The sequence below is a fragment of the Apus apus genome, chromosome 1 (assembly GCF_020740795.1).
Source record: "Apus apus isolate bApuApu2 chromosome 1, bApuApu2.pri.cur, whole genome shotgun sequence".
NCBI classification, from domain to species: Eukaryota; Metazoa; Chordata; class Aves; order Apodiformes; family Apodidae; genus Apus; species Apus apus.
Window position 1 is genome coordinate 16993330 of NC_067282.1, and position 18567 is coordinate 17011896.

General features: G+C 41.9%; 1 protein-coding gene across 1 annotated transcript; it reads right to left on the reverse strand.

Annotated features, from left to right (window-relative positions):
* Positions 1–1355: 1355 nt before the first annotated feature.
* Positions 1356–18028, reverse strand: POGLUT3 (protein O-glucosyltransferase 3). Its single transcript, XM_051640466.1, has 8 exons — positions 17677–18028; positions 10181–10378; positions 8510–8796; positions 7871–8087; positions 5963–6159; positions 4787–4981; positions 3720–3824; positions 1356–2919 (listed from the first exon to the last, which is right to left on the reverse strand). Exons 1-8 carry the CDS (start codon positions 17885–17887, stop codon positions 2794–2796), a joined length of 1536 nt encoding a protein of 511 aa, XP_051496426.1. The 5' UTR covers positions 17888–18028; the 3' UTR covers positions 1356–2793.
* Positions 18029–18567: the final 539 nt, after the last annotated feature.

Genomic DNA, 18567 nt, shown 5'->3' on the forward strand with positions numbered 1-18567 from the left:
GTACTGTGTACAGTTCTGGTGCCCTCAGCACAAGAAGGATATAGACCTGTTGGAGAGGGTCCAGAGAAGGGCCACCAAGATGATCAAAGGCCTGGAGCACCTCTGTTATGAAGACAGGCTGAGAGAGTTGGGGCTGTTCAGCCTGGAGAAGGGAAGCCTCTGGGGAGACCTTATAGCACCTTCCAGTACTTGAAAGGGGCTACAGGAAAGCTGGGGAGGGGCTTTTCATCAGAGAAGATAGTGATAGGACAAGGGGCAATGGTTTTAAACAGAGAGAGGGGAGATTTAGGTTAGATATTAAGAAGAAATTCTTCACTATAAGGGTGGTGAGAAACTGGAATGGGTTTCCCAGGGAGGTTGTTGATGCCCCATCCCTGGAGGTTTTTAAGGCCAGGCTGGATGAGGTTTTGTGCAACCTGATCTAGTGGTAGGGTTCCCTGCTCATGGCAGGGGGTTGGAACTTGATAATCTTTAAGGACCCTTCCAACCTTAATGATTCTATGAGTCTATGTGCCATGACTTCCCCATTCCTTCCCATTTTTAAAAATATAAACACAATTTTTTTACATTTGGTTTGAAAATTTTGTGTGAGAGGTGGAAAACTTTGTTGCTTAAACCATCTGGTATGCTTAATTTTATTTGCTGAGCACACCATTTCCATAAATACTGGTGCATATAAAATGCCCGTGGATATACAATGGGTAATATCACAAAATAAGATCATATTATACAGTAAAAATGACTGTACACAGAGATGGAAAGAGGAGCACACGCTCAGTCTTAAACGTCAGCTTCAGCAATGGAGCCCTGTTCCTGACTTTTGATGTAGAAAATGTTGTCAGATGAGCTGAACATGTATTTATAGTCTCAAGTTCTAGGACTGATTGTAATGCTAAGTAAAAATAGAACCACTATTTATATTAGTGTTAGAACCAGAACAAACAGGATGATAGAACAACCTGTTCCAGGTTTTTTCTTAACTGGCATAATGTAATAAATGACTGATGGATAGCTGCATTAACATCTTTAGAAACCTGAAGTTCTTCTCATATTTAGCATACTGAAAAATCCAGTATTTCTTCCTGTTCTAGTGCAGAAATTTTATTTGATGTATCTTATGAGAGTAACTTGCAGTGTAGAACCAAGAATGAAGACTACATGAGATACCGAGCACTAAACTTTGGGTGCCTAAGCAATTAAATGAGTCCACACTCTTAAGCTGTTTCCATCCAGGGAAAATTTGGGATTCATAAAGAAAGTATCTGAGTGTAGCTGAGTCAGAGGCTGCTCAGGCAGGCTACATTAGCCAAGTCGAAAATGCAGAGGACAGAAATGGGTGCTCGTGAGCACTGGTCTTTCGTTCCAGGACTTTTTATTCATTTTGAAGTAGACAAACTTGGGTAAAAATCAGCAGAGGTATTGGGAGCCACATCCAGGACCAGGATTTTTCCTCAGCCCTACCCAAAGGCACGTTTATTGCAATGGCATGACCAGCTCCTTCTGGCCCACTGGATTTTGTATTGCTAGTTCATGGCTGCACAACTGCAGTGTAAGACCTGAAGACCTCTCCTCTAGTCTGGAGATAAGGTACTCTCTGGAAAAAGGGCTTTGAATCAAACAGAGGAGGACAACCGGCTTCCCAACTGCTCAGTATGGTCTCTAATCCCTAGACTTTTACACTGAAAGCACAACATGGATTTTTACGTTTGAACGAAAACAATGAAATCTGATCTGATGTCTGATCTCAGTATATGGTTAGGTATGACCAAAAGTTAGAAAATGAGTAAGATCCCTCTGAGTACTTAGGCACAGGAAAACGTAGTTCATGAACCCAAGAGAAAATAAATGGCGGCATCCTCAGCTCTACACAGAAGCTAAAACCTAGGCAGTCTAAAACTACTAACAAATTTCAGATGTGTGAGTACTTAAGTAGCCTAGAATAACGTAGCCTGTACTGTTGAACTAAGACACTAGAATTTCACCTGGCCTCCCTTCAAGTTCCTAAGTCCTCTTGTGGATCTGTGCCTACATTCATAGACATGGTCACTGGCAGGGAACAGGTCTTCAGAGGGGTGTCTTGGCACTCAGAGCACTGTGATTATGATAGCTTAGCTACACAGTCTGCTTTAAAGCAGCATTTAATTTTGGTGATTCACAGACATGGTACTTATAAAAATATTCTGAGCTCTCCCTCTTCTCTCCATTTTTCTCTGAAATTGATAAATATTATACCATGTTCTCTATTCTGTTATCTGTCATAGACCAAAAAATAATCTTAAAGCAACACCAGATTTTATATCTGTAAATCTCAAATATTCATTTTCTTTGTCTAGTTAGAAAACTGTTTTGTATACAAGAAACAATCTAACACTGAGGTATACTTTATGAAGAAGTCATAACACTGTTTAAGTATGTTGCAAATGCTCCTTTAGAATAACTTGCACTGACTCATGGAAGATCTTTTGTGGATGACTGGTTCCTCATAAAACTTTGGTAGCTGGGTCCCAGCTGGAACACCAGCAGCACTGTGCTCTTCTTCCTGATGATGCAGCACATCAAACAAGTCCCCCAGACACTCCCCATTACAGGCTCAGTATCTGCCTGGTGGTGGTCACGGAACAAAACTGTGGGAACCAACATTGTAGATCAGAGTCAGTGTGAAAAAGAGTATGTAAATACAAGAAGAATACACAAGTAAGAATGTTTGCGAGTCCGTAGTGTCTTAGATTTCACAGCTTAATTCCTATTTAAACTCTTGCATTGTAAGTGGGCGATTTTCTCCATCCGGTACAGTTATAGATCTTCCCTTAAAAGCTTTTTCCTGTGGCAACTGCATACTGAGTCTCTGTCATCAGGCTGAGGTACAAGTTCCATGCCATCCTGTATTTCAGGTTTGCTGGCTTGGCGTCTGGCGTATTCCTGAAATATGTAAACAACATTTAAGAATGCTACAAGCACCAACGTATAATTCATGAAACAGAATTTTCTTCCTCCCTTCCACTCACAAGCTTGCCTTTATCCAGGCTCCTCATGTCATTGTTTACAACCTATTTGCAAGGTGTCTTTATAACACACCTACTAAAAGGATACATTGCCTCTGAAAACCTTTAATGTTTTACCCTGTCGTATTAGTAATTTGTGCCTCTAACCACTTTATGCAGAAAATGCTGTAGTTTTTGTACACTGAACAGTTCCAAACTTTGTGTCAACCTGTGGCTGCTAAAGCTGAGATCTAACTCTGTACAGCGGAACAGGAAAGAAGTACTTTAAGAGATCAGAAATGTCTTTCACTAGAGATTTGCATCTCCTAGGGAAGCAATGAGTATTTGACTCTACTAGCCATACTTCTGGAATTTCTTTTCCATGTATTCACTGCTTTGTAATACAGTGGAGTTGCTCATGCAGGGATGATGGGAAAAAGGAAGAAAGTTGTGTTCAGATTATCTCCCACATCTATTAGAAACCACATACCAAGTGACACTGACAACAGGTCTGACTGTGGGGATGGAGGCAAAAAAAAAGAGTATCTGATTCTGTAAAACAACTATTAATTGTCAGGTTGCCTCTTTGATGATGAAGCAGGTTTTAGCAAAACTCTTCATGCTAATCTCCTGTGAATAATATGAACCGTGGCTGCTACTGATTTAAGGACTGAGCATGAAGTTTGTAGGAATGGTAGCAGTAGCAGTTGGGGGAAAGTAATGATCTATTGTACTAACCTGGAGCACTTTATAATAGTAGCAGTAAAACTTATGAGGCTGAAGTAATTCTCTTGCCATTAATTGTCCTTCTTTAGCAATTTTTCTTGCTGCTTCATCATTTTCCTGGAAAATTGAGACAAAATAGGGCAATCAGTGAGTTACTCAAAGCCTGGCTGGCATAAAGTTTTATTAAAAGGGCTATTAAAATCTGCAACTTTATGTGGAATTACTGGTAGGCTGCAAAGGCATGCTTTAAATTGCAGATTTTTTTAAAATACAGAATTGCTTTTATGGTCACAACTGGTACCTTAGGGCTATCAATTACAACTTTCATGGATAATTGTACAATTTGGAAAAGTCAGTTGATTACTGCTCTACTGTTTTGTCCAAGCCACAAAGTCTCTTCAAAATAAGTTCTGACATCTCCCACACATACTAAGTTTTACATGAGATCAAGCCACAGATGTTGTCCTTTCCTATGCAATGCAATTCAATGTCTTCCTTTAAAAAATGACTCTGCTTGAATTCAGGTGCTTCTCTCAAATTTTTTTAGGTCTATATTTCAAAGCTTTTAGTATTCTCATCTCATTCTTTATGAAGAACTACAGCACTCTCGGAATAGAAACTTAATCACACTATTGTATTGGTTTGTTTCATTATAGAATCCCAGCCTCTTATTCTGAGCATGTTACAGAGCAGGGATTTTTTGTATGTTCAAACAGAACACACAAGGACTTCTGTTCCAGTGAGGACCTAAAAAAACACAATGGAATTAATTAGGTGGTATCTAGCATTCTGGGTGTTTCTCTGAAAATTACCTGCATTAGTCAGTATACTAAGGTTCTGACTCATGAAAAGCTTCTGCACATACCTAAAATAAATTCTTAAGTGTTTCCCTGAATAGAGATGGTTACGTGAATTAAGGCCTTCCCAACTTATACTAACAACAAAATGTACTTCCTTTACCCCAGGACCTAAACAGAGTTCATGCAAAATCTGTGTGTGGAAATACAAAGAGAAAATGAAGATGCACTGTTTACATATTTGTTTTATCACTTTGAACTTGAACTAGTAATGGAACTTACCTTAGCCCATTTTATTTTCTCTAGCAAGTCCTCTAAGTTTCTCTTAACTGGAACATAATGTTTCCATGGTTTTAATCCAATATAAAAGTGTTCATAGTACTGGGAATCTTGTTTCAATACTAGGCTGTCACCCAGCAAGAGGTATGGAAACCTGTAAGCTGCTACGGTCCCGTCGACATTCACTTGGTATTTGTACTGCAATATGAAGATGGAGGAAAGAAAAGTTAAACCTTTGGAATCAAAATAGGAACACTCCGTATAAAAGATTATTTTCACAGGTAAAGCATAATTGTATTTATTATTTTTTTCTCTTCAAACCTGTTTTAAACAAGTGTAGTTGCAAGTGTTCTGGGTAACATAATGGAAAAAGGATTTGTTTTTGACCCAAGGCTGACAGTCAAGAACCTTTATGTCACATGAACTGCCTGATGGTTATTCTATTAAAGTATCCTGGGATAGAGCAAGGGGTAGAAATAAAACTAATCTATTCTTTTATTCAAAAATAGTAAATTTATTTTGTTTTACAATTATATTCTTATGTAGAATGATCTGAAACATATGTTATTGTATAAAATAATCTGATACATTATACTAAAAGTAACCATGAATGTACTGCTCTGGCAGATGCTCTTGGCTGTCACAGCATTTCTGATTTGTTAATTGCTGGAACAGAAATTCAAGTGACATATATTATAATTGGTTTTTACAGGACTTTGCCCCCTTTACTTTTCATACCTCTACTGCAGTGGAATTTATGTGTTAAACTGCAACTAAACCACCTATTTATTTTTCTAACTTGTTACTTCGAGGACTCTTTCTGACATCCATAATGTACTTGGAAAAGACACGAGTTGTATCCATTGTTTCCATATTTACCCCAAATAAAAGAAACCCTGATGGTAAGAAATCAAATTTCTCAGTCTATTCAAACTTAACAAAACAAAACTTCGAGAACTCTTAAGGGGCTCCATGAAAAAAAGTACAATGGCTTTCTTTAGAAGCATGTCACACTATCACTTGGATTACAGATGGTCTATCTACCTCATATCAACCAGCATTCCCAGTGTAGCACAAATGTTTTATTTACTGGTTGGAATTAGCAAAAGTAAGCATTGTCTTTGCAGCTGATAAGAACTTGACAGCAAAAGTAATCCAAGACTGTAATTTGCTTTCTACCTTAAAGAAGTCAAAGAAGCCCATCAGCTGAACCTTTCCCAGCTCTTTTTCTTTTTCTCTGAAGAAGAAATACCCTGTTATTCCAGCATCTAGTAGTTCTGGATTTTCCTTGGATAACTTGACGAGATGGAGACGTTCTTCTCGGCTGTCTCGACCTCTAAATAAAGCTTGCTCAGTTTTGTTTTCCCACAATGGGCCTATGAGCATTGCATGGTAAGATAAAAGCAAACAGTAATGAAATGTTCATGATGTGTTTAGAGCAAATAAGGAACTTGCTATGACACTAGCATTACACTCAGAGACATGGAAAAACAGGCATGATTCACAGAATCACAGAATATTAGGGGTTGGAAGGGACCTCCAAAGATCATCAACCCCCCTGCCAGAGCAGGACCAAAAAACAAACAAACAAAAAAACCAACAACAACAAAAAAACCTAGGGCAGATCACTCAGAAAGGCATCCAGACAGGTCTTGAAAGTCTCCAGAGAAGGAGACTCCACAGCCTCTCTGGGCAGCCTGTTCCAGTGCTCTGTAACCCTCACAGTAAAAAAGTTCTTCCTCATGTTGAGGTGGAACTTCTTGTGCTTAAGTTTGAATCCATTGCCCCTTGTCCTATCACAGGGAACAAGCGAAAAGAGCTTGTCCCTGCCTTCTTGATGCCCAGCCCTCATGTATTTATAGACGTTAATTAGATCCCCCCTCAGTCTTCTCTTCTCTAGACTGAAAAGCCCCAGGTTTCTCAGCCTTTCCTCAAAAGGCAGGTGTTCCAGTCCCTTAATCATCCTCATAGCCCTCCATTGGACTCTCTGAAGTATGATCAAGTATGATTCCTCATAGTGAATCCATAATCACTTATTAATCACAGGTTTTAAACTCTCAGTTCTGGCTTGAATTTTGCAGCAAGAAACCGAGCCACTTATAAAAGGAAAATCAGAGAATGGCTTTTCCACTCAACAATTTTATCTTTAAATAACTCGAAATATCTTGAAAGCTACATAAAGGATTATAATAAAATTATGCAAGTAAAATAGTAATAATTAAAGTAATTCTCCATTGACATCAAAGCCTGCCACAATAACAAAAATTTCTTTAGTAAAATTCACTTCTGTAAGCCAGCAATTTAGTTAGGTCTTTAAGGAATCACTTAATGATGACTTAAATAGAGGAAAAAAAAGGCTATACTATGTCCTGAAGTTACTTACAAAAACCTGAAAGACTTAATCTCTGCTTACTGCCTGTTTTTAAAAAACAGTAAATATGTTCTTTCTCATCCTTCTGTTGGAAATTTTCTTAAAGGACCTACTAAAATAGAGTAGGCTCTTATCATGTCCTATTTGGCAAAGTAGCTGGACTAAGTAAGTAAAAGTTACATGCTTCAATCTGTTAATTAGACCCTGTCAGTAAAACTGACTCTTCATAAAAGCTAGAGAAATTATTTATAAGGTCCAACTCGGAGGTATTTTGTTTTAAACAATAAACCTCTTATCTTAAAGAGGTTGCAGTGTAGTACTAGTTTACTTCTTTCAGGATTCATTCATTTTTATGTAAACAGAACATTGGGCCACATTCACAGTCAGGAAAAGGATTACTATTTGATTAGAAGGAGCACATTCAAGTCCTTCACTGAGAAAGGCCTTTGATTATATTTACTCGTCTTTTGACAAGTCACAGTAGCTATCCTCTGGATACCTTTAAGTTAAAATTCACTACTATTCTAAACTGAACTTATTAAATTTTGGCTGTAAATCCATGTTAGACACCTGCTTAGCTGTAAAGACTAACCTCTTATATTAAAAGACCTCCTAAGGCACTTGTGAACTGAAAAATTTAACACATTATTTGAATGCAATTTTATCTTTGATGGAATTCACAAATTCTCTTTTGAAATCCATGATCTCTAATTTACCTGTATTTCCTTGAATAGAAAGGAGATCATTTGTGACACCACGTAGGGTTTCAAGAGTTGAGTGGGTTACATCATACGTTGGAAGGACTATGTCTCTTGAATCCACAGAGCCACACCATGAAATGACAGGTATAGGGCCAGGCGTGTCATTAGCTTTCCGATACTCGACTGGCCAGTCTCCAACATTAAGGTAAAACTCCACATCAGGAAGACGAACCTAAATATACCCAAGAAAGGATAATAACACAAAGACAGAAGCTGTTTGTCACTCTTACAAGTATTGCTCAGTTCTCTAACATCACGCAGAATCACTAAACCTACCACCTAATATTTAGCTGAGCTTAAGGTGTGAATTTCAAGTTTTTGCCCTGCAAGCATGAAAGGAACACTCAGAGAGGCCATGAAAAGGATCACAGAGTCAGGCCTCAGTCCTTGCAGCTTTCCTACCCCTTTCAGTATTGTCAAGCTCAAACCCCACATACGAGTTTCAGCCTGGTCCTTAGAGATACACTGTCATCTTGATGAAAAAATAGAAGTCAAATCTTACTTCAGGAATTCTGAATCTGAAGATACCTCAAGGAATGCAGCATTGCCATATTAAAGCATGACTTAATATACTTGAATGATCAAAAATGATACCTTTCTTGCCAGTGACAGGAACATTTCATCAGAGAACATTTTGAAGTCTGTATACTTCCCTAAGGAACGACGGTAGATGTGATTATTGAGAATAGTGTAATGGACAATAGCACCTCTTGTTTGACTGAATTTTTTTGGAATTTCTTTGAGCATTCGCTGAAGATCAATGGTGGGAAAAGACATGAAGTCCTTTGTAATCTGAGGTTCTTGGGATGGACAAGACATAACATTCTGCCAGGTCTCAGGGTCTTCTTCAGGACAGTCACAATATTCATGATAAACTGGTCCTGCAGTAAACAAAGCAGTAAGAGTCTATATTTGTGATTCTACCTCAACCATAATTGCCCAGATACATGGGCATATAAATGTAGACATTACAGGGGCTTGACATTTTTTATTCCAAGTTTTCTGAAGTTTTCCTGTGAAATCATCCTCCCTACAACATGTCTGGGGTTCAGTAATGTAACTGAGAAAACAGCAACATTCTTATCTTCTCAAAAATCAAAGTACTAGATTTTTTGCTATCAGGGTCAAATTTATCTGCATAATGAAGCTCCATTATTGTGCCACCTGCCAACCACATAAGAGCATTCAGAGTTGTTCCAACAGTCCATAACTACCGAAGCTCAGCTATTGCAGTTTCAATTTTAGCCTAATTCAGAACTTCAGGACTTCAATAGTCTTTACCTCTGGCATATTTTTTTATGCCAAATCAACTGTTCTTTCTGCCCTTTGGAAGCTGAAAGATTAGGTATAAATAAGAGCCTTGCAGAGCATGAAAAAAAGCCCTTTTTAATTTCCTTTTAATGAAACAGGTTCTGTCCTGTGTCATAGTTTCATGGCTGTTGGCAAATGTGCATCAGCAAAAAGAAGGCATACTACTACTTTGAGGACTCAGAACAGTTTTGTTTCAGTTTGAAGTTTCTGTTTGCATTTAGGAAATTTTATTTTAAAAAACTATGACCAAATTGTATTTAGAAGAAGTAGTGGTGAACTGAAACAAGACTCTCCAGATAAGTAAATTTATATTATCTTTTTCTTTGCTAAACAGCTGTCCATTGGAGAGCAAGAGAAGCTAGTTAAAGAGGTAGATCTCAAATGAGAAAGTAATTTGCATTGTTTTCCCTGCTTTTAAATAGTTGTTCTATCATAGAAAGACAGTTAAGTATTATCTGGTTAAGGAAATATTGTCTTTGTTTTTATGAAGGATCCTACTTTTTAGAAATCATAGACATTTGAATTATAAAGTGTTTGGAACAACAAAAACTCCTTGTTTTTGCAGGTAGTATTTTCTACTTTAGATAAAAATAACACAATGTTTATGTGAATGCCCACTTGAACACATTAAAAAACACAAGCATTGCTCTCTTATTACCTACCAAATCTGACAAGATCTATCTCCTTATGCAAGAGGGAAGAGATGTCCAAACACATCACCTTAACCTCAGGGACCATAATCTACATGCTTATGCATCTAGGTCCTGTAACTTGGCAATGTACAGAGATTGTCACTGCTTACTTCTCAGTATAAGGAGAATATTTGTGAGGACACTTCATGAACAAGGGCAAACGAAAATCTAATTTCACACCTCTTCTTCTAGCAGTAAATTAGTCCATAGCTTTTCTGTAGCTACCATCACACATTGCATGAAATGAAAAAAATACCCTTACCTTTCAAAATATAAGGAGATTGAGCTACATGCTGGTCACCATAAAATATCTCAATTTTCAACCCTTTCCTGACACTCCCATACATCCGATACCGCATCAGAAATGTGCCATCATTTCTATCCAAAGGGTGAGGGGTGTAAATTCTGGTGACTTCTTTTGGAGAAAGTGCTGTTATTACCACTTTAAACTGTGTTTTTCCTGAAAAGAGGAAATAAAACCAGATAAAAGCACTTTAAGATATTAGTATCACATATATTAAATAAAGGTGAGAGTAAATTGTACTGAATTATGTCCAAGGAATTTAATTTAACATTGCACTAGAAATTTTTTTTATGATACCAAGTTGGTAAAATGAATTTCCAGTGATGGAAGATCATGTTACCAAATTTTCTTGATCATCACATATCTAATAAATGGAAAACTTGTAGATGGAGATAAAAAGTAAAGTAAGGATTACAATAGGGAAGGAAAGGCTAAAAGTATTTCAAAGCAAAGATTAGGTTTAATATTTTGTTAGTGCTCTGCAGAACAGTAATTTTCTCTAGCATAAGAAAGAAGAAAACAAGCTAAGATAACAGAAGAAAAGAATACTTGCCAGCTTGTGGAAAGGCAGTTGCAACATGCAGGAGTCAGATAGAAATTGTTCACCTTTGGGCTGCAGCTGACTGTCTTGCAAATTTTAAGTCCCAGCTACTGAAAAGCAGGGATAAGAGAATGGTGATAGAGATGTTTCCTGGACATCTGTCTGACCTGTGCTTAAAGATCACCAGCATTTCATCATTAATACACTGTGACTTTTTAACTGGGCATGAAATATTTTGTGGACAACATGACTATGCATAAACATCTATCGTATTCCGTTATTTCTGTCACAAGTGATCTTAATCAGCTTTATTCTTCAAAAAAGAGGGGGACAGGTTATTCACAACATGTTACAGTCTAACCATTGCAAACAAAACAAATGTAATGGATGCTACCACCAAGTAGTACTCAGAAAGAAATGAAACTGAAAAAATCCAGATAAAATCAAAATGTTACTTTAGTGTGAATGTGTTCCAACAGCACTTAAAGATTCATATGTTACAGTTGTTTCTATAAAATCCACATCTTAACATACTTTACATCCATGACTATGTCAGTGATAATGGCCCAATGTGGTGTATAAGAGTCATTTAACAATCATAGAATATGCTGAGTTGGAAGGGACCCATCAGGATCATCAAGTCCAACTCCTGCCCCTGCGTAGGGCACCCCAAGAATCACACTATGTGCCTGAGAGCATCATCCAAACACTTCTTGAACTCAGGCAGACTTGGTGGTGTGACCACTTTCCTGGGGAGCTTGTTCCAGTTCTCAACCACCCTCTGGGTGAAAAACCTTTTCCTAATATCCAACCTAAACCTCCCCTGATTCAGCCTCCTGCCATTTCTGGGTCTTGTCACTGGTCACAGGAATGAAGAGATCAGTCCCTGCCCCATCTCTTCCCCTTGTGAGGAAGCCACAGACTGCAGTGAGGTCACCCCTCAGCCTCCTCTTCTCCAAGCTGAATAATCCAAGTGACCTCAGCTACTCCTCATAAGTCATCCCTTCCAGACCCTTTACCATCCTCATGGCTCTCCTTTGGACACTCTCCAATAGTTTAATGTCCTTTTTATACTGTGGTGCCTATAGTTTCCAGGGTCCTCCTTCTTGCCCTTCTTGAATATTGGAACATTAGCCAGTTTCCAGTCAACTGGGATCTCTCCAGATTCCCAGGACCTTCCAAAAATCATAGAGAGAGGCCTGGCAATGACATCAGTCAGCTCTCTGAGGACTCTCAGATGGATCCCACCAAGCCACATGGACTTGTAGGAATCTAACTGTAGCAGCAGATCCCATTTCAGGGTCAGCTAAGTCTTATCTTCCCTAGAGCACTGCATCTGGAAATAGGATTCAACTCAATTACTGTGCAAGTCTCCAGATTAATCATAAGGCAAAATTATTATGATTTCAGATGTGTATTTCCTGACAACAGATGCCAGGCCTTGTCACAGAGAGAACAGTCAATCTATGTAACTCAGTTCCTTCGAGATACTGTTGTCAGAGTGGATCCCTCTATAAATAAAAATATGGTCAATGTCTGTTAGCAGAATAATCTCGCAAGGCTGAACATACTCTTTCTTCTGCTTTGTCTTCTGTATGTAAGAATGAAGACTTTGCAAACTCTCTGGGTAATCTCCTCCAGTGTTTTATCACCCTCATGATAAAAAAACCTTTTTCTTGTGTTCAGACTGAATTTCATGTGATTGTCCTTCCAGTTTTCAGGAACTTCTTCTGTTTGTTACAATCTTTCAAAGACAATTAGAAGTGGCCTCTACAAGTGTACTTGTAGAATCCTTTCTTGCTGCCCTTCTTATCCCTCACCAGAATAAACTCCATATGAGTTTTGGCTTTCTCAACTCCAGCCCTGCACAATCAGAGAGTATCTCTATAGTCCTCCTGGTTTACCTGCCCCTGCTTCTACCTCGTCTACGCTTCCTCCTTCTGTCTGCATTTAGTTAGAAGCTTCTTGTTTGTCCCTACAGGCCTCCTGATGTCTTTGATTCCTGCTGGTAGGGACAGACCATTCTTGAGCTAGGAGGGGCAAGACTTGAATATGAAGCAGCTGAGAAAGCAACAGGGAAGGACTTACTCTTCAGAAGAAAAGAACTATTTAAATTTTCATTCTTGATGTGATTCTGATGGAATTAGACTTCTCTTGGATTTGGATTACAGAGAAAATCAATTAATGCCAACTAGGATGACACTGCAAATGCTTGATCCCCTGTGACTAAGACTTGGGAACAGTTTTATTAAATGAGAAGGATAATGTACCCAGATCTAAGACAGCTGGGACAGCAATTTATTAACTCTCTCATGTCGTCCATATTTTTATGATCACAGTATCTGCTTTTCATTCTACTAGAGTAAAGAGACTTTAAGAGACTTCAGAGACTCTGAATATAGTGCCAGCACAAGCACTAAGACTGTGGTAAGGCTTTTGAAAGGTTTGAGAAGAAAACATCAGTGAGTTGATTTCCTCATGAGTGGCCTTCTGCACGAGGATAGTGTGGAGCTGTAGCCCAAATAAGAGGAAAGACACATTTTGCCAACGGTGAGTAACAATTTCTGTTCCTCATTCAACTAAATACTGCCAGAAGTCTTAGTGCAGGAGTAAGCCCCCTCCTTTTGAATTTGCCAAAGGATTCCACGAATGACTCTCCTTAATGAATGGACTTCTGTGCCTCTAAAATGTTACTGCTGGTCACAACCACCTTTTTACCAACTTAATCCAAGTATCCTCTCTGTATGACTATCACATAGCACTATTTGGACAAAGAAGCCTTTGAATCCAGAAAAAAAAAAAGAAGTATCTTTATATTAGTTCTTTCCCTCTTTCTACCCATTTTATAAAATGGCATTTTTACCAGGCATAGAAATTTCTTACTGGAGAAAATAAAGTTTTCAGTTACCGTAAAAATGTGTGAATATTGAGAAATCACAAGTCAAATGCTACTGAGTGTGATCTCACTGTCCTCATGTACAGCAAAAAACTAAGTTGGTCTTTGTTCCCCACTGCTTATGGACATACTGTCTAGTGACATGAGAAGGGTATGTTAGTTTTAGTTCCTGGCGATGCAGAAAGCACTTCATAAGGGAAAAGTGACCTGGTAGCAAAGCTCTCGAAGAATAAGCTAATCCCACTGAAAGGGAGAGGAAAGAAAAGAGAAACTGGATATTTATTGCAAGTAAAAATTATTCACTGGAGGCAACAGGATTTTTGTTTATGATTTACAACATTCATTGCATAATGGGGCCAAGGCCTCCAAATACTGCTGCAGTACTTAATTATAACAGGTTTTGGCTGATTTCTTTTTTTAAAACTGGAGGAAGGTTATCATGGTACTTTCACTCATGTTTTTTCTAATTTTCTCCATTCAAAGACATAATAAAACAAATTTTTTTACCCTGAAAACCTGTCTAGGACACTATTTTAAGTAAAAAATAATGTTCCAATCCTGAAGAGAAACTAAAATACAGACACAATCAAAATGGGATACTTTATGCAACTTGCTTTATGTAGGTGTGCTGGTTTGGTGGGTTTTTTGGTAGTGGGGGAAGGGCCACAGGAGTGGCTCCTGTAAGAAGCTGAGAAGCTCCCCCTGCTCCAAACCCAGCCAAGGAGCCATTAGAGGGACAATAGATGCACCTCAGGGATTAACCTACGAAAAAATGAAATGAGGCCTGAGCAAAGTGCGCAGCTGGAGAAGATCTGAGCTGGAGAGGCAGAGAGAGCAGTGCTGGTGGTTGGTGAGGAAGAAGGGGAAGAAGGTGCCCTGGCAGAAGTTTCCCTGCAACCCATGGCGAGATGGCAGCTGTGCCCCTGCACTCATGGAGGAACATGGTAGAACATTCCCTGAAGGTGCCAGGAGGGGTGAACTTGGCCAGTGGACTTGGATTTTGTGGCCAGAGGATTTGCTGCCAGTGGACTCTGATTGTGCAGCTTTGGAAGACCCCAATGCCAGGGGAGTTTGTTCCTGAAGGAGCCCGTGACTCTGTGGGAAGCCCAGGCTGGAGCAGCTCCGGACCTCGTGGGAAGGACTCATGAAGGAGAGGTTCATGGAGCACTCTCTCCCATGGGAGAGACCTCGTGGGGAAGCAGGGAAGGACTGTGAGGAATCCTTCTTCCTGAGGAGGAAGGAGCAGCAAGAACCACCAGCCTGTGAACTGACTCTAAACCCCATCCTGTCCCCCTGTGCTGCTGGGGGGAAGGAGGGAGAGAAACCGGGAACAAAGTGATTTGGGCCCAGGAAGAAGGGAGGGGTGGGGTAACATATGCAAGCCCTGCTCTGTGTGTTGTCTGTCCTGTGTGTGTTTGATTAGTGTGAAATTAAATTATTATTTTTTCCCAAGTTGAGTCTGTTTTGCCCGGGACCTTAATCAGTGAAGAACCCTCCTTGTCCTTGTCCTCCTTGTCTTAACCCGTGAGCTTCTAGTTGGCCTTTGTCCTCCCATCCCAGTGTGTGTGTGTGGGAAGCTGAGTGAGCTGCCACGGGGTTGTTCCTTTGTTGTCATTGTTAGGCCCAAAACATGACAGTAGGGATTTCTTTCCATCTATAGCTTGCAAAAGAGGTATTCCATGCATGGATGAAAGAGTGAAGAAATGCAGGGATGGAAAGGGAAGAAAGGTAACAAGGTATTGATTTATGCAAACTGTTAGAGAAGAACAAAAGACACAGTCACCCTGATTGTGGCATGTACGCGGGAGAGAAAGGAAAAGATCTGAAAATAAGATTTTATTCTCCACTATTTTATTGAAAGCATTGCTGGTTATTTTCACAGATGGAAACTGGTGAGACAGTCAACAAAGAGGCAGCTGAACAAAACAGGTTCACTTAGCACTTGACAAAATGGACTCCTGTGACTAGTATATACTTATACAGAGTCAGATGTGAGGATATACATGCAGGAACAAAGAAATACAGGTCATGGTAGGAAGCTGTGTGTGACCATCACAAAATCCAGGCATTGTGGTCAACAAAAAAAACGAGTTGAAGAGTTACAGCAAGTAGGTTGATGTGTGATGTGAAATGGTGCACAGTAATTCTGGTGATTAGAAAACAGACCTGGATTGAAAATCTACTGATTATCCTATAAAAGTTTCATACTGGATACCAGTAAGCACTGACCTACTTGACTGAAATTCTAGAGAGTCCATACAAAATATGATTTATTATATAAATCAGGGCAAGTTTTACAAATGGGAAGCTTTAACTGCAGCTCTCCTTCTCTGATGGCAGCGTTCTCGTTCATGCACTGGAGGTGGTAACATGGATTTAGTTAGCTATCCCAACAGAGATCCTCTGAGATACATTTCATATATATTGGACAGCAGAGCCTTAGTAAATATGATTAATTGTAATACTTACTGACATTTTACAAATATAAACATTTAAAATCATTTAAGTACTGAAATTTCGAGACTGTGTCTATACATTAAGCAGTGCTCGTGCACTGGAATACAATCAACTGCGCTGCTAAGTTGTTAAGGGATACTTGGCAGCCTCCTAAGTAACCCTTGGCATGGCTCAGCAGCCTGCCCCAGAGGAGCCAACAGCTCTTCCCTGACAGCAGTTTGGATGCACTGCCTTGCTTTGGAGGCTGCAGAATGTCACAGCATGAATGGAGAACAGTCCATGCCAGATGGCATCAGGACCTGGAAACATTCCCAAAGACACTATATTCGTTAACATAAATACAGACATCTATAAACATGCTGAGGTCAAAACTAGGTTCTCTGTACCCACAGCCTATCAGTTTATCTTGGAGGATTTAAACTAGCAGGAGAATCCAATTGAGCTTCATGCCTCTTCACCTTTAGAAACCTGTTGTTTGAACCCAAGGCTCTCCCTGAGCAGCTCAAACCAGCCCCTGCTGCACAGGCAGCGAGCAGGCAGTTGCATCTTTCCGTGCCATCCCAAAACTGTGCTGCCACCCAGCACCAAGCCGCAACAGCAGCTGGGGAAAGTCCAGACCTGATGCACCTGGGGTTCTGTCAGACTGAAGACATAACCTGTATAATATATGTCCACTCCCCAAGTTCACAAGCAGCAGCCTTCTTCCTATGGGACATCAAGAGCCTGTGCATAAGTGCTAGATAGCCTCTCAGTCCATCTATATGAATAGTAAAAAATACAGGGCAAAATAACGAGCTCTACCCTACACACATTAGCAGTCCAGGATTTCCACTGCGCAGCTACCTCAGGGTTATCTTAACTATGTAGAAGTTATTTTTATTAAAAGTAATAATTATTAGTACAGAGCAGTGTGTGGAATTACCGTGCTGAACCGCTGACTGGCTGTGCTTCCCTGCACTTGGAGAACAAGACCCAGTCCCCACGCTCAGAAGTGTCACGGGACGGTCTGTGCTTCTGCCGAGCTAACAAGCCACAATTACTCCTTCTTTACGGGGCAGCAGCAAGATAACGGGGCTCGGAGTGCCGTGCTTCTCGAGACAGATTTTAAGCAGCTGGTGTGTGTGCAGCATTAAAGATAATTACACCAGCACTTCTGAGCTGGGTGCTGGGATTTCTTTCCCTCCGTCAGCTGCAGGAGCACGAGTTCATTTTGAGCTGGCTGGTTTCTCGCTGTACCCCACATTGTGTTCAGAGGAACAGAACGGGTGAAGCGCTGGGCTCCTACAGGGGTCACTCAGCTGCAGCAGGAGAAAGGAGGATCTGCCCATGCGCTCCGCTCGGCCCCGGACCTGGAGCCGCGGGCGATGCGGGAGCGGGCGGGACACGGAGCGGGACGGGGAGGGAGGCGCGGCCACGGCCGGCGCCCGGGGGAGGGAAGGGAAGGGGAGAAAGGAAAGAGGGCAGGGGTGGGCAGCTCCGACCAGCTCCTCAGAGGACGCGGCAGTCCCGGGGAGGGTCTCCCCCCCGCGCCCCAGCCCGCCCCGGGCACACGCACGGTACCTGGCGGGGAGCGGGAGAAGTTGCGTCCGGCCGCGCTGACCGCCTGGATGTAGAAGTACCGCACGGGCAGGGCGAGCCCCGCGTCCAGCCCGGGGCCCCACGCCAGGCTCCGCTCGGCGCTCACGGGGCCCGCCGGGCCCGCCGCCCGCAGCAGCGGCAGCGCGGCCGCCAGCAGCGGCAGCAGCAGCAGCAGCGAGCCCCGGCTCCCCATGGCCCCGCCGGCCGCACCCGCTCGGAACCGGCGGCCGGGGCCTCCGCTGCCTCCTCCTCCTGCGGGCCTGCGCGGCTCTGCTCCCGCTTCCCGCGCCGCGGGGCCGGGCAGCGCCGGAGGGAGGCGCGGGGAGGGCCGAGCCCCGGGCGCCGCGCTCTGGCGCTGCCGTCCCACCCCCGCCGGCCGGGAGGGGCCGCCGGGCCCGGGCTGTCCCACCGGGGGGGGGAGCCCGGGGGAGGCCGGGGAGCGGGAACCTCCCCCTGCAAAGCCCGTCTGCGTCCCGCCCCGGCGCGCCGAGCGCTGCCGGCCGGCAGCGGGGTGTCCCGCGGGGCAGAGAGGTGCCAGGGGCTGAGCCGGGCTGCGCGCTTCCAGAGAGCACAGTAAAGCTGGTGTGAGAGTGAGGGACGAGCCGCAGAGCCGCTTCTCTGCGCTGAGCCTCGGGTTTCATGCCCGGAGAGTTTTTTCCTTCCCTTCTTTCTGGGCGCCGGGCAGGCAAACTGAAGAGCAGAGGGTCAGGGTGATCTCGCCCCGAAGTACCGGGCGCCGGTGTTTTAGCACAATTCGGGCGGCAGCTGAACGGGTCGATTGCGATTTAAAGAGGAAAAGTTCATGTTTCTAAAGCTTGTTAATCGTTACTGCCGGTGTCAGTTTGCATACAGAGAGAGATCGCTGTAGAAAAG